This window comes from Argiope bruennichi, chromosome 11 (genome assembly GCF_947563725.1).
Source record: "Argiope bruennichi chromosome 11, qqArgBrue1.1, whole genome shotgun sequence".
NCBI classification, from domain to species: domain Eukaryota; kingdom Metazoa; phylum Arthropoda; class Arachnida; order Araneae; family Araneidae; genus Argiope; species Argiope bruennichi.
This window is the reverse complement of record NC_079161.1, coordinates 4665992-4683047: the sequence shown is the minus strand read 5'-3', so window position 1 is coordinate 4683047 and position 17056 is coordinate 4665992. Positions and strand designations below refer to the sequence as shown.

General features: G+C 26.6%; 1 protein-coding gene across 1 annotated transcript; it reads left to right on the top strand.

Annotated features, from left to right (window-relative positions):
* The first annotated feature begins 1359 nt into the window (after positions 1-1359).
* Positions 1360-15316, top strand: LOC129957009 (sodium/potassium-transporting ATPase subunit beta-like). The gene is made up of 6 exons (XM_056069114.1): positions 1360-1599; positions 5099-5239; positions 6269-6388; positions 7478-7653; positions 8975-9082; positions 13225-15316. The coding sequence occupies exons 1-6, from the start codon at positions 1476-1478 to the stop codon at positions 13462-13464; spliced, it is 909 nt and encodes a 302-aa protein (XP_055925089.1). The 5' UTR covers positions 1360-1475; the 3' UTR covers positions 13465-15316.
* The last annotated feature ends 1740 nt before the right edge of the window (positions 15317-17056 follow it).

Below are 17056 nucleotides of genomic sequence, written 5' to 3'. Positions count from 1 at the left end.
CAACAACAAAGGAAGTAGACCAGTAAAGAAGACATAATTAATGTTTTCTTCCCGAGTTCTGGAATCTCTTCTTCGTCATAAATTTTCTTATCACGGAGATAATCTTACTAATAATTAATTTTTAATTTCAGAACTATATAGGATATTAAATAACATTTCTTCAAGTTGCAATTAATTAATTATCTGTTGATCAGTTACATTACCATGTAATGTTTTTCACTTAAATATAAGTTATTTGAAAAGTTATTATAAATCTAATCTATTATTATTTGATAATAGCGATTCTGTTTTTCATTCTCCCCTCCCCAACCTGTTAGTATAGAACATACCGTTATCAAAACTAATTAGATTTTTTGCATAAAAATGATTTACTTTTGGATTTTATATCTATGATTTTCTGTAAGATTATATCTTTTTAATTTACAAATATTCCTCATTTTTTTCAATTGATAACTTTATCTCTGAACTTATCATATGCGACGCCTCCATTTGTATATATATATAAAAAAAAAAGCATATATATGTACTAATATTTTGCCTCCATGAAACCTCTGAAGACTGGTGACAGGGGCTTCATCCCCCTCCCTCTTACCCTGCCGACAGCTACACCACTATCTTCGTTTTTAATGAAATAACCATAACCTCTGTTTTTTGAAAATTAGTGTCAAGAATATACCTCACTGATCAGACATCATTATTCAATAAAAAAAATTGATACTGTTTGTTAGAAAATATATTTTACAAAGATCTGTAATAAATTAGAAGTAATAACGTGCTTTTAAATTAAAATATAAGATAAATTTCATTCTCTATATTCTCATTCAAATAAAAAGGTTTAGAATCCTATAAAACGACTCTACAATTTTGTTATAAATAATAAAAAAAATCGAGGTTTGCTTTTTGGGATACCTTTTAGATTGAAAGTATGATATAAATCTTTAGTATTTTTTGCATCGCAATTTGATTATTTTCATTTTTTGTGGATGTATTTTTTAAAAAGATATGTATTAAAACCGTTCAGTACTTATAGATAATTTGTTATAATTTTTTTTATCGTGTTCCGTTTTTATTGCTCATATTACACCATTTTGATTCAAGAAAGTATGAGCAACATAACTATGAAATTTATTAAAACAGTTTTAATTAAACCATTCGTCTGACTTTGCTCTTCAAGCAGTTTAATGGAATTGATTTTTCTTTTCTTTTTCTCTTTTCTCACTGCTTTTGCAAGACGGCAGGCCATTGGAAACTAGACCATGTAGAAGACGTGCCTCCAAAAACTAATTATCAAATCAGATATGGGAAGTATTGCTTTTTTACACCAGGGTGCGCGATGATCTGTCGATATTGCGCAAGCGCAGACGGGCTTCATTTTCGGATCACCTTCGGGTTATTGGCAAGGGTGCTTGGAAGCTGTTCGTAATTTATCTTAAAGTAATAATTCTATTAATTAAAAATTAACAGCTTCCTTCAAGATGGAAGATAAAGGAGAAACTTATTACAAATCTCACGAAGAGGAAACCAAGTGGCAGAGCTTCAAGAAAATGATCTGGAATTCAGAAACTAAAGAATGCCTGGGAAGAACAGGGTTAAGTTGGTGTAAGTACAAGTTTTTCGTATATTTTTTTTCTTTAAATATTTGTATGCAAGGATTTCAATTCTGTACTTTCTTTGTAACTTCAGAAGTTAAATTTCACAATGTTTTTTAGAATCTGCAAAGTGTAATATGGTTCCCTAAGCCCTGAATTACTAATATACGATGCCCTATTTAAATTGAAATGTTCTTATTCATAGATTGTATTCTTGAAATAGAGAAATTTTTTTTAAAATTTATGCGAAATATTTTATGTTCATATATTTATTTTTGTATAAGGGCCTGATATGTATATATATTTGTGCACTATCTTACTAAGTTTGTGCAATAAAACTATGCAGTTGTTTAAATTGAGATTCAGATGTGATTAGATACTCTCCTTCAGAGAGGAAGAATAATAATAATAAAAAAGTACCAATATTCCTGCGATAATACGAAAAGAATACTTAAAATTTAAGGCGCTCATTTTCATATTAATGAAGAATTATGAATTGAAATATTAAATTTTAATTTGCTGAGTAAATTATTTTTTTAAAAAATTTCTAGAATTATTTTGTGTTAGATATTAACATTTCTAAAATGGTAATTTATCCTAGTATTAGCTTCAATTTTAGCAGTTGACCTTAAAATTTTAACAATGTTCTTTTTTTTTTATGAATTTAGCTAAGAAATATATTTTCTATTTATTATAGTACTCAAAAATATGTTATGTTTTTTTATTTTAATCAGTAGTTATTAAATAATTAATTTTCTTATAAGTAATCTATAAAATTTAATAAAAAATGACAAGCTTATTTTTAAAAAAAATCAAGATAATATTCATAAGATTTAATCAACACTTATACTTTTGATTTTAATTAATCTGTATATATAAAATCATGTATTTTCTATTTTTTTAAAATTATGTATGTTGCTGTATATAAATCTATTGTTAGCTGTTAATCTGTGGCAGTTAATGAATTATACATTCATGAAGAACCATCTGAATATTTTAGAAATGTTTCTTAACTGTAAAATAATTTCAATACTTTTAAGTTATTACATCTTCATGTTTTGGATAAAATACATTTAAATTCATGAAATATTTACAAAATTTTATCTGAAGTGCTATTTTTAATCTACTTGGTATAGATAAAATTAAATCTAAAGCTAAGTGAAGCTTAGATATGATAAATATATCCAGAACCTAGATAGGGCAAAGTTATCTCTCGCAGACTTCAGAGTTGGAATTGCATGGTTTCAGTTTCTTTTTTTTTTTTTTTTGTAGATGAATTAGTAATATTATAGTTTTATAAAGTATGATTAGATATTTGCATCATTTTATATAAAAAAAATTCTTATCTTCAATATATATATATATATATATATATATTCATATTTGTTTTAATTGTTGCCTTTATAAGCATATAAAGATACAACTATGAAGTATTATTCAGCATGAAAAGAGTAGTATTAAATAATTAAAAGATTTGTAGAATTTAAATCTAGCTAGAATTTTGCTCTTATTTTTTCAAATTAATTCTAACAGTAATATCTAATATTTTGTTCTTTTAATTGGGACATTTCATTGATTAATACAAAATCCTTTTTGAATTAATGACTTATAAAACATATTTTATTTATTCTGAAAACAAACTTAAAACCTTAATCATGTCATTGCAATATGAAATGTAATTTATAACTAATATGATAATGTAGTATATGATAAACTTTTTATTTATTATTTTCTGTAAAATTTACTATTCAATAATAGTTTCAAAAAACACTCTTCTATGAGTGGAAAAGCTAGCTTCATAAAATCAGTCTTAAAACATATAAAACATGTTTTGCTTTTTTTAGCTTCTCATATAATGGTTTTCCATCTATCCCTAATAGATGGCAAACTGGATCATTACATTTTTTCTTAAACTTTGTTGGAAATAAAATTTGTATTAGTTTTTACTACCTTTGTCCTTTACTTATATATAAATAATATTTTATTGAAATATATAATTATTAAACTTGTATGAATATCTTAAATTAGATATTGTTTCTTACTAATGTGCAATTCAAATGCTATTTTAAAGCATATCTATAACTCCAGAATAAGTAATATGTTCACTGATATGAATTTTTTCTTTTTAATTGAATTTAGGACTTTTTTTATGGTCATGTTATAATTAAAATTTCTTAGTTTTTTTTTCTTCCTTTTTTTCCTTTTATAAAGTGTTTCATAAGTGTGACTTTGGTTCATTTAAAAGTGAATATCTATAAAATATATTTTTTATAAATCATAGTTTTACAAGCTAGCAAGATATATATGAAAAGCTTAATTAGATTTCTGTATTTTAAAATATTAAATATGAAACAAAGATTTAGGAAATATGTCATTGTAGTAGTTATTGTTGTTGATACTAGCAATGGATAAGCTGAGGTAATTTTATTTACAATTGAGAAAATCTGAGTTTTTTTTTTCGTACGGTAGATGGTACATGTAATTTTTTTCTTTATCTATGAACTGATATTAAATCTGTATTTTTTATAAATTTTAAAATCAACTTTTTTAATGTAAAAACAGATTTTTTAAAAACTACACACTGTTCTGTCAATTTTTGATACTTCATGGCTCTGTTAGGTCTTTAAATAGGATGAGCTATTTTTATTTAAATATTTTATGATATGGCTGTTAATAAACGAAAATTCTACGAGTGTTTCTGCTTCAGGTCTGTTTTAAATGAAACTTTGCTATTAATTATTTATTCATGCTTTCATGGATATAAAGAGAATTAATTAAATTAAGCTTGTGAAAACTTTAATTCATTTCAGTTTTTCATAATTGGGGATCATAAAATATATAAAACTTAGCCATAAAAGAATTTTTCTTAAAAATAAGGATCCAGAGGATGATGCTGAGTACTGATTCCATAGTCAGTGATTCCCAAAATGTGCACCATCTCATTCTGAGAAGTTTCAACTTCTTCAATAGAGCTGAGGGCTAAAAAATCTTAATTCTATTTATTACTTCTCATTACTATAAAGTTGGGCAGATGCTGTGATTAGCTTATTATAGAAAATCAATATGGGAAAGAAAATGAAACTACATTCAAATTTTTGCTATTTGAGAAGGTGTATTGTGATCTAAAAGCTTTTATAACCCACTTATTATTGAAGCATATTCAACAAATTATACATTTATTTATATCTGATATAAAATTGACTACTTTAAAAGATAATTGTTGGAAAAATCTGCAAGCTATAAAGGTACCATGAATGGAAAGTTTCAAAACCATTGGCATTGACAAACCAATATAAAGGGCTAAATAAGTTACTTATTTGATTTCTGTTATGTCTTTAAAAGTATTTCTCACTTTCTGATTTCTGAAGTGTATCTGCACAGAATTCCTATGTGATATTAGAATAATTTTCAAGCCTCTTTATATTCTAGTAGCTTATATGTATTAGACTTTATGATGTAAAATTTTAATTTTGGTACATTGTTTAAATGCATTTAATTTTTTTTTCTAGTCAAAATCACACTCTTCTACATCATCTTCTATGCCTGCCTGGCTGCATTTTGGACATGCATGCTTGTAGTTTTTTACCAGACATTAGACGATAATCAACCTAAATGGAAACTAGATGCAAGTAGGATAGGTTCAAGTCCTGGTAAGTACTTTAACATGTTTTTATTTTTTAATTTCTAGATGGGTATAGTAAAAATTCGTTCCTGGATAATTGTGTAATTCTAAATTTTTAGAGTAGTTGTTTGATAATTGAATTAGTAATTATGATGAAATAAGCATTATGATTGTGGTGTCTGTGTTAAAAATACTCTAATATATTTTGCATTATTTATTTTACGGTGATGGTGATATATTAATTTAGCTAGTTTTTCATATTTTTATGTTTTAGTTTAAATTTCTTTCTCTTTTTCATGTATATTTTGAAAACATTTCTTGAAAATTTAATGAAGTAACCTGTTTTTTTATAATTTTTTGTACAAAAAAAAAAGTCTGCCATCTTTAAAAAAATGCTTTTCTTTTGTTTATTATTTAATGCAGATTTTTAATCTTAAATTTAGAAAAATTAAATTCTTAACTTTACATTTAATATTTTTTTTTAAAATCCTGTAATGAAAATTTATTTTAGTATCAAATATTAATGTAAGTTTACCTAATATGTGAAATGAATATACATATGGAAATATGTTACATTTTTTCCTGTGAGGTATTCACAGTATAAATCCATTTTTATTTGGGCTGAGAATTCAGCTTAATTCCCCATGTTCAAAATGCTGGAAGTCTCTAGAAAACATTTATTCCTGTGGATCAACAGTCATTAAAACAAATTCTGTTACTATTTATTTGCTCAATTAAATTGCAACAGTTTTTAAATTTCATCTAACATGCTGCATAATTAATCTTGTCATGCGGAGGTATTTTAATGGTTTTAAAATTAAAGCAGCTATTTTAAGTATAAGTTGTTTTATTTTAAAAAATGAGGGAGAGATTACCTGTACCATGAATTATTGTTTCGATAAATTAGGTTTCATTTCCATCCTGATACAGTATACATTGCTGTCTTAAGAGCAGTATGCAAATCTGAATATATTCCAACTACTTATGATTTATATTTCCCCCTCACTTGAATATTTCTTTTGTTTAATCAAAATTTAAAGAAAAAAAAATCTTTCAGGACTTGGTTTCCGACCATCCCCACCAGAAGCTAATATTGACAGCACCCTCATCTGGTTCAATGCTACCCGCAACGATACTGTCGAATACTGGGTCTCCAACTTGAATGAAACTCTTCAACGTAAGTAAGCTTGGTGTTTCTTTTCCAGCTGTGGGACCAGTGATTTGTTAAAAGAATCTTTGTGGCTGTTTCTGCATAATGTTAGTGTTACCAGATTTCCTGAACTTAAATCCTTAATTTTCTTTAGTTAAAAAATACTTTCATTGCCCTTTTTCTCTCGGAGCATTTTTTCCACTCACCAGCATAGAAAAACAAAGAAAAAGAATTGAAAAAATACAATGAAATATAATTGTATAAAAACTAATTGAAACTCTAAATAGAATAAGAAAAAAAAAATTTTTCCTTTTTCTACTAAAGTAGGTGGCCAAATTCTGTACATTGTGGAAAAAAAAAAACTTTTATTTTAATTAATCTAAGATAGTATTTCTCTATGTGCAAATTCTGTAATCAAAACAGAAAAAAGTTATTTGTTTTACTTTTGTTACAACTTATGCCAATACATTTTTAGCCTTTATTTTGAATTTTGATCTAATTATCAATAGCTATATTTAAAAAAATTCAATTTCTGCTTTCTATTAAGGAATGAATTCATAAAATCAGTAGTTTATCCCTATTATTCTTTGAAAATCTTGGAAGAGTAATGATGTAGCATTAATAAATCAGTTTTTGTACCCAAGATTCCTGAAAATTAATTCACAATTTTAAAATTGTGTTCCAACATTTTTGATTTTTGATCTAAAAAAATTAATTATGGTTTTAAAAATGTAAGTATAATAGTATTTTTTTGGCAATATTATTCTGCTTATATATTCCTATATTAAATATTTTTTCATTTATAAACATGAATTTTTGTTGGTCTCTTCAGATGGGATTAAATGGTAACTAATTAAATAACAATGCAATTTGGATTTTTTTTCTTAACTTACACGATTGTCCTTCTAGTTCATTGAAAAGTGTAATACTGAACTTAGTTTTCCCTTTTGTTTACTTAAATTAATTTATTTAATAATTTTTTTAGCCTTTAAAATGCATGCTTTACAAGCATTCAAAGTCATACTCAGATTGTGAAAGCCTTTAATATGTATTTAGACTATTTCATTAAATAACATTAAAAATTTTTTTTGCTATAATTTGCCTTTTTTCCCATAGCTTACCGCAAGTATCGCACTGGAACCAATGTACAGACCTGCACAAAAGAGCAGACTGCCTCCAGAGAAAGAGTTTGCAACTTCCCGTTGCTTGAAGGAAAAACAGAGCCTTGCTCTTTAGAACGACAGTTTGGGTTCCCAGAAGGAAAACCCTGCATTCTCATTAAACTGAACAGAGTAAGTTTTAATTCTTGTTTATATTTTATAATTTTACAATTGAAATCAAGATGCTTAATAATCAGGTATAAAATTGTATTAAAAACAAGACGAACTTCAGTTTTATGCAGATGTATCAGTTCTAAATAAATTTTTTTAGATGAAAATCATTTTTATTTAAGAAATAAAACTTTACCATTTAGCAAAAATTATGGAAATAGGCTAATTAGTGAAAAATAAAAATTATTAAATATTTTGGTTCGATTTATTTTTATTATCATTCTGTCTAGAGCTAACTTTACTTTGATAATTTTTAAAAGAAGAAACATTACAATTCTATATTAAAACATTTAAATTCATCCAATTGTAACTCAAGAAATGGGACAATTAAATATCTAAATTTTTTTTTCATACTGAGTGTATCCTGAATATGCAGATTGAATTTAAGGAAATGAAATCAATTATTAAATCACAGTTTATAACAGTACAATAGTTTTGTTAAGAAAATAAAGAATGTTCTAGTTAGATACTTTTCTATCATAAGGGATCTTATTAAAATGATAATACTGGCAAAAGAGAAATACAAATGAAGTATAACCTTCCCAAGAACTGCTGAGATGTTCAATTCAATTTCTAAAAAATCAAATTAGTACTTACAGTGAGTTATTTGACCATTTTTTTAAATTTTAAAAGAATTCAAAATTGTCTATTCTTTCAAAAATTAGTTAAAATTACTTTTTTTGTTAATAAATTTTTCATAGCAATGTGCATAGTATCTAATATCAGTTTCTAAGTGATCAGCTATTGTAAGAATTAAAGATTGAATTCTGAGTTTAAACTGTTTTTTAAAGTTATACTTTTTTATTAAATATTTTTCATTTTCTCATAATATTAAGATACTTCAGATATTAGTTGACAACTTTATTAGATATTAATTTTGTGGCTTTACTTTTAAATATTGAATGCAGATCTCTTTGAGTTTTATAATTTTATACATTCAATAAAAAAAAAAATTTCTATTCCTGGTATATATCGATAGTTAGAAAATTTGATTGCACATATTTCCCCACCTACTCTTAATGTAATTTTTAGCTTTAAAAAGTGCTTGATATTTAAATTTTTATGTGGTGTTTACTTTGCTATTATGTTTTCTTAACTTTTTGGTTAATTTTAATTTTTCCTTCATTTTTTTGTTATTGTTTTGAATAATTAACATGTTTAGTATTTTAAAAGATTAACATTTTGAACCAGTTTGTAAATCAATGCATTTTATATGTAGTACACAGTTGTAGGAAATCTATAGCGTAAATGTTGGTGACTTATGTAAAGGTGAATTTTTCAGATTTTTGACTGGATCCCCGAAGCTTATGAAGAACCTCCTCAAGAACTTGTCCCCCACTTGAAGGAACCTTTTGACAAAGACAAGATTTATGTCACTTGCACTGGAGAGGTATATAGTTTGTTTTAATAAGCAAAAGATACAGGAATATATAATGTGATGAAAAATGTCTTGTATTTCAGTTTGTCAAGTTTAAACAATTACTTGTTTTTTACAAGGACTGCACATCTAGTAAAGAAATGCATTTTGAATGAAAAACTATATTTTGCATCTTACAATTCTATTTTTTAATGATTTTGGAAAAATTAAATAAGGCTTAAATCTTTAAAAAGAAGAATTTAGGACTTATGATAATTATTTTATTCAATTGGAAATAGGTTATCTGAACTGAGATGCAAATCATAAATTTTCTCTTCCTTCCTTTATTCTTTCTTTTTCTTGTAATCTTTAAAAAAAAAAAAAAAAAAAAATTAATTTCCATATCATATTTTAAAGTGGATAGAATTTTTACATGGAAGTTTAGAAATTTTCTTTAAAAAAGGAGAAAATGCAGGGAACTTTGAATTTTTTCTTACAAATTAGAAAAATGTAGAAAATTTTAAATTCGAAATTTTTAGAATCTAAAAATCTTATTTTTTTAAAACATGGCAGGAATAAAAGATTGTTGCCATAGCTCTGAAAGTAAAACAGCATTCAAGACTGTTAAATTGTGAAAACTCATTTTTTTTTTATTCACTTCCCTTTTGTTCTGCTTAGATCAGCTTTATTTTTTTTGGGGGGGGGGAGAAGCAGTGACTACTTGGTACTTTGAATACCTAGTGCGGCTACTGATGCTGAGGTTGGGGGGAGAAGATTTATTAGGTTTCTTTTTTTCCCCCTTTTCCCCTGAAAATAATAATAATAATAAAATAAAAAAAACATTTGAATACATGTTCAGAAATTTTCTTTTTAATCTAGTTTGTGCCTATTTATTGAATAAATGCTTTGCTTAACTTCATTATTCTAAATCACAAATTTTGCCTGCATGTTCAGGGAATGTGAAGTTTCATTTCGATTAAAAAGGGAATACAAAGAATTGCATGGTTCATTTAATGAAGAAATTTGCTTAAAGGATTTTTAATGCTTTCTGAATTTTGAAAGTTGTAAAAATATTTCTTGTATTGTCAATCACTTATCCGTGACTGTGATAAATGAATTTAGTAACAACTAGGATATGCTTGTTGAAAAGCTGAAAGGATATTCTGTAATTGGTCTGAGAACTGTGCATGTCATAGACTTCTATAGAGATGTTTGAAGTGCTCTAATCTTTAGAGATTTGGGCCAGGAATCAAAATTAGTACATGTAAAATATTATGAAACTTTAGAACAGCAGAAAAATGTACAGGAAAAAGTGTGGCAAGTGCAAAATAACATTGTAAATTAAATTATAGCAAAGAAGGGGGTGGGGTCTGATGGCTAAAATTTCTTCAGAAATTGCAGAAATTGATGCTCAAATATATGAATTGGCAAACAAAAATAAGATTTTTTAAAAACGTTTTTGTTAAATAATTATTAAATGTTTTGTATCATGATAGCTAAAATGTTATTTTGTTTTATCCCTTGGAGTTTTTAATTTTGTGTAACTTTAAATTAGCATGAGGTCAGTGATTAATATCTTTTCTCCCTTGACATATGAATTCTGTGCAATAAATTAAGAAAATTTTGTTTTTTCTGCATATAGAAATTAACATGCATTTAATATACTATTATTTCAGGTAATTTTGAACTTTTTACTCTTTCAGACCTTTTACACTAATAAACTGCGGGGAGGATATTGTTATTCTGTTGTGCAAACAGCACTCATGTGTCAGTTACATTTCCTTTTATACTGCATGTACATACAGGAAAACACTTTTTTTCTGCAAAGTTTGAATGGCAACACTGTTTTAAGCATTATTCTGAATGTGCAATCACTCTAATAGTTTTTCTTTTAGCCATTAACTATTGCTATCATTTTGTTATATCTTTACATTAAAATTTTTTTTACCCTTTTTAACATGTTACTATATAATCAAAAGGTGATTATATTTTAACAAAAAACCAAAGCTTTTTAAAAACATTGGGGCATATATTTAAATACATCTGTTTTTCTAACAATATCAAAATTCAGCTATTAGTAAGTGATTGTCAGCCTTATTCTGAAAAAGTAGATGTTTAATAATAATAAAAAAAAATTATTTGTTCCTGCAGTTTGTAAATAAATCCTTAAATAATCATGTATTGTCTCAATCTTCTCATGAGATTCTACACAATAACTTTGTCTCTAATCCGTAGTTAAAACTATAACTATGTTTTGTATCTGGTAATTGAACTTTTTGATTGTCACCCATTCAGATTCTCTTAAATTATTCAAAATTATCTCTTCCAACAATGATTAGTCAACATTGGATTTTTGATTTCATTAGTTGGAGGAATAATTCCAAAACTTCTCTTAAGGGGCAAAAAAAAAAAAAAAAAATGCTTTTAATTATTAATAGAAACATGCATGTAAAAGGAGCTATTTTAATGGGTGTTGTGATCAAGAATAGTTTTAAAAGTACATATTTAGGAATAGTTTAATTTACAATTTGCTAGAAAAGAATGTTTTGATTTTTCTTAAAAGGTTATCACTTTCCAAATGTTGAATTGTTTTCGTCATTTAGGAAAGTAATCTATAAAATATGATTAAGCATAATTTGACTGAATGGAAATAAATCCAGAAAGTGTAATATCAGCTCTTTTGAAAAGTTTTCTGCCATTCCCACTTCATATGGGAATGGCAGAAAGTTGGTCATTTGAAGCATTATTAATGACACTTCAAATGACCAGGAATGGTTCGTTCTAGATCTCTTTCTTCTTACTTTCTGAATTTTTTTTTCAAGAATTGCTTGCAATATCAAATTTTGTGTGTTATCTGTGGTCAAAAAATTACATTTTTTCAGTTGATAATTTGCCAGTGGCAATGTAAAAAATTTAATCTTCCTGGTATTTTAATTTATTGTGATGTAGAATTATTTTAAATTACTGTGGGTTATGTAAAGCTATATAGAAAAGAAATTAACTACATTCTGCTACAAATATACATTAAATGGTCTGATTTTGTACTTTAAAAGTTTGCTCTAAAAAGACTTATTCATTGAATTTAATAGGTTGAATGCTGCTGTGCAAGATAACATAACAGCTCTTTTTCTTTTCCCCCTTTTTTAAATGAGATTAGTGATTAATTTGCCAAATAGAATTTTAAGTGATGAAAAGAAATTTTCTGAAGAAGTTGGAATACTATGTTAACTTTGGGCTGAGATATCCAAACTGGAAGAAATGGAAAGATAAAATACTAAATGTTTTTAAAACAGTTAAATCTGTTTCACTTTCATAGACTGACTTTTTGAAAGTCCAATCATATGAGTGGTACTGTGATGACAAAAGTGAGCATCTTTGAATGTCATGTAGCATGTATTATATTTATTTTCATTTAACAAACAAAAAAAAAAAAAAAAAATACATGTGAAATTTTTTAGATCAGAAAATCCCACAAGATAACTGGTGAAGTTTCCAGAGAAAATTTATTAAATAGCTAGAATACATACAAATTTTTTTCCCTCCTGTTAACTCTTTTCTGACTATAGTTCCTCTTTATTGCCTGTTTTTATGTTTTACTTCAGATTCTAATTTTCTTAATGGAAGGATTAAAGGTAAATAAAAAAAAAAGCCATTGTCTGCATCAAAATGCCTTGCTGATTAAACTAAGCATTCATTTTTTTACAAAAGAAAAGAAAGCAAGCACGATTATCCTTTTTTGCTTATCAAAATGCAAATTAAAAATTGATTAGAAAATAAACCATAGAGAATCACATTGTGAAATGTAGTGAGTAATAATTGTTTTCAATATTTCACTGTTTTGATAAATAAAATTGAAGATATAAATTTCATAAAATTATCAATTGTTAGTCATTATTAATTTTCTTCAAAATTATTTTATTATTTTTAGTCTTGCCAATGAGATTGTTTTAGTATATCCATATATATTTGACATTGCATTAATATTCTGAGTAATTTAAAGCAGCAGATTTTTTATTGTAGTTTTCTAGATTTTTGAAATGAAATTGCATCAGTCATTCTTGGATGACACTCATTTCAATTATTTCCTAGAGGATGAGATAAATCTTTTCTCTATTATTTCTTTTCTGTTTATTTCCTCCTCTTCTTATGATTAATAATTTTATTTTTATCTCTAGAATTCTGCCGACAAAGACAACATAGGAGAGATCGATTATCGTCCAAGCCAGGGCATTCCCTTCATGTACTTCCCTTTCACCAATCAGGTAGGATACAGGTCACCCTTCGTCTTCGCTCATTTCAACCACATCAACCGTGGAGTGCTCGTCAACGTAGAGTGTCGTGCCTGGGCCAAGAACATCCACTTTGACAGAGGAGACAGACTAGGAAGTGTTCACTTTGAACTGTTGGTAGATTAAAGTACACTTAAAAAAATTTCTCTAAGGAAATTCAATGTTAAAACTCGTCACTTTCTCTCTTTCTCTCTCAATTTCTTGCATTTTATCATTGAGTTTTAGTCCTTTTCTTGTTTGTAGATTGTTCTGAATGGACTTGTGTATTGCTCCCCATTTTAAATGTGTGCCATTTGCCATTGAAGTTATTATTAAGAGGAAAACAAAGCACATATGACATGCACATAAGCTTTAAACGCTTTATTATTCAAATAGTGTGTTACATGTGTGGAAAAGATTGTGGTGTTGTAAACCCTTTTATAGATGAAGTATTTATAAAATACTGTTGATGCCAAATGTTTCCTTAAACAGAGGATGGCAAATATTTGTCTAATGTAAACTTTCAATATTCTTATTGAATTTTGGTAGGAACTGGAGCAGTGTGAAACACTGCCTACCTTTGGTAACAGAGTGCATTTAGATCTAGATTAGCAGTTTGTGTGAGTAGTGCAATAGTTCTGTAATCTGTTCCCTTTTCAGTGGTCTGCAATAACAGTTATGCTTTCGCCTATCCATTTTAGGTATGTAGAATTTAGAGTGAGTCAATTTATTATATATTTTGCAATTTCTTTTTCATACTGAATTTCATGTATATTTTTTTTTATTATTTGTTATTGTAAAAAAAATGGAAGTAACCTTAATTTTTCTTTTATGCTGTTCTCATGGAAATGTGGACCACTGTTCTGATTAGTAAATATCCCATAACTTTTTTTTTTTATTCGTGAAGTTATATGTGATGTGATTCACTGAAAATATTGTGAAAAATTTTACTTTTTTTATTCAGCCTTTTGTTTCTTGAAAAATTATCTTGCTGGATTTTGTTGCATACATACACATATCATTGTATTGTTAAAATCTATTATAGTTTAAATTTTAATGTTGTTTAGGCAATGTTTGTCATATTTTAAGTTTATTGTTTTTTCAGGTTGTAGTAGAGTTTGTCATTTGCTTGCACTTTTTACACTGTGAGATTTATTAACTTTAGTCAAGTGTTTAAATGTATCTCAAACTATATTTGGTTTCTTGGTGTGCATTTTTTTTTGTTATGTTCTGCAAATGAAGTGTTGTGAAATTATATAAATTGATATATTTCTAAAGATTTTTTGTGAATGTGAGACTAAGCTGATAAAATGTTTGGCACTTGATATTATACATTTTAATGGAATTGGCAGGCAGCTGTTCTAAAAGTTTTCTAAAATATGAGTTAGGAATTCAATTTATTAAAATAACATCTCTGCAAGGATCTCCATTTTCATTCCCTTTTTTCAGTCATGTTGTGTGGGGATAAGATATAACATTTCTGAAATGATGCGGGTTTTCTTTTGTCGTGTATTTCGTCCTGTGGTGCTAATGTAATGTTGCACACTCTTTCTTTGGAAAAAAAAATCTCTTCTGTTCCTATTAAGACTGATATTTAAGGGATGGGCTCTAAATTTGTAAAAATAGCATATTTTATCTCTTTAGTTGTAAAACCAGTTTTGATATACGTGTGCAAATTTGATTTGCCATTGGCTTATTTTCATTGTGATACTTCTGTGACATTGGATATAGTGTGATGAATATTGGAACTCCGCATATTTTATGAAAAACAACCCAAATATTTGTTCAGGTGTCTCTTCAAAATGTTGTTCTCTTCAGATTTCTTGATAATCTGAAAGAAGTTAGTAAAAATGAAAACTGCAAGAAAAATATGCACAAATTTATTAAACAATATGAATAAATGAAAAATTCTCTTATTTTTGTTTATGAGATGTATTAAAATGTTGCAAATATTGTGTATGTATTTAGAAGAAAATAAATTTAAAAGCTTGAATTCTTAGATTTCCTGTGTCTTTTCATTGTGTATATTTTATACAATTATACAAAATAAAGACTGGTTTATTTTCAAATTGTAAGAGAATTTGCCATCTGTCATTAAACTGTTATAATTTTTTATAATGCATTTAATAAAAGTAAAGAATTTGATTTATTTGTTAGAAGCATGGAAAACAATAAAGGAAGAATGTGTAGTGTAATGAAAAGTGTTTAAAATCAAAAACCATTTTTAAGTATCTTAAAGTTTTTAATTTAGCAAAAAATGGTCCTTAAAAGGTACTTACTTTTTTCAAAAGCTGCAAAGAAAGTTTTTAGATAGAGGGGTTCCAACACATATTAAGATAACGCTTAATGAATCTTTTTTTCCCGTTTTTTTTCTTTCTTCAACAATGTGCTTTACTGTTTATTGGAATAGTTATTCAGAATGGACCGTACAAAATACTAGTACATAATGTGCCATATTTGTTGGATTCGAAAAACATCTAAAGTTCAATTTTTAATGTTTTAGGTAGTGAGTTTAAATGACACATATGTTTAAACTTAATATGTTATACTTATGTTAACTTATATATGTGTTTAAACTTTTATGTGTTGTTAAAGAATAGACTGGTCCAATCAACGGAAAATAGGAATACAGCAGGATAAGTTGGATGCACCTGTGAGATATATTGAACATGGAAGAAGTTGCTCTAAAAGCATTCACAATGAAGAGCTTTTAGTACGTTATGCCTTCGATCATCATATTTGTTAATATGTAGTTTTGGAGCAATCCCTTAAATGATGCATTAAAGGGATTTTATTATATTGAATTGTAATTAGTTGCTGCATGTAATTATGTTAATCAATTGCATAAAATCCAGTATCGTGACATTTTAACTAGAAGCCATAAGCTTTCAATGTTTGTGAATTCTTCCTCATTTTTTTTCAATGTTCTTATCTATTTAAATGTTTGTTCAACTAACCCTGATAATTTTAATTTTTTCTAAAGGAAAAAAAAAAAAAAAACTTTCTAGATCTGTTACATAAAATTTTTTTAACATCCTATTTTCATGTACCATTTCACTATGTATAAAGGCTTGTCTTGATTAACAGAGCAACATGCTGCATAAACCATTGAAATTAAGAGCCTAAAATTCAGAGTTACTTTTGGAGTTATTAAAAGATGAAGGAATTTTTCAAAATTTTCATCTAAAGTTTAATTTAAAAAAAAAAGAACATTAATGTGTTTTTGCCATTACATCAAAACATATATGTTGCACCAAAATTATCTTTACACTGCTTTTCGAGGTTATAAAACAGTTTTTTAATGATGCGAATTTTGTGTGAATGAATGCATTTTTTTTTCTTTTAGTTTTAGCAATTTTTGAAAAAATAATTTTGAACACAATTTGTAACAATGAATCTTTATTATAATGAAATTGTTGCTTCTTTGAGTCACGTTATTTTATCGCTGTTAACAGCATGATAAAAAGGGGTTTAATTTGAAGCTAAAGCATTTCATTTAATTTTATTTGACGAGTTTTGTTAAATTTTAAAGCACTGCGATATATTGTCGTGCACTTGTGTGAAAAAATACTTTTTTAAAAATGCTTCAGCTGTCACTTTAAAAAAAAATTTTTCATTTCGTTTCTAATATAGAATTGACTTTTTTTAAACTTAATTTGTTTCTGTTAATTAAAAAAACTAAAATAAGCTAAAACATTTTCATTTCTTCATAAAATATGATTACATTTTTCTGTAATTT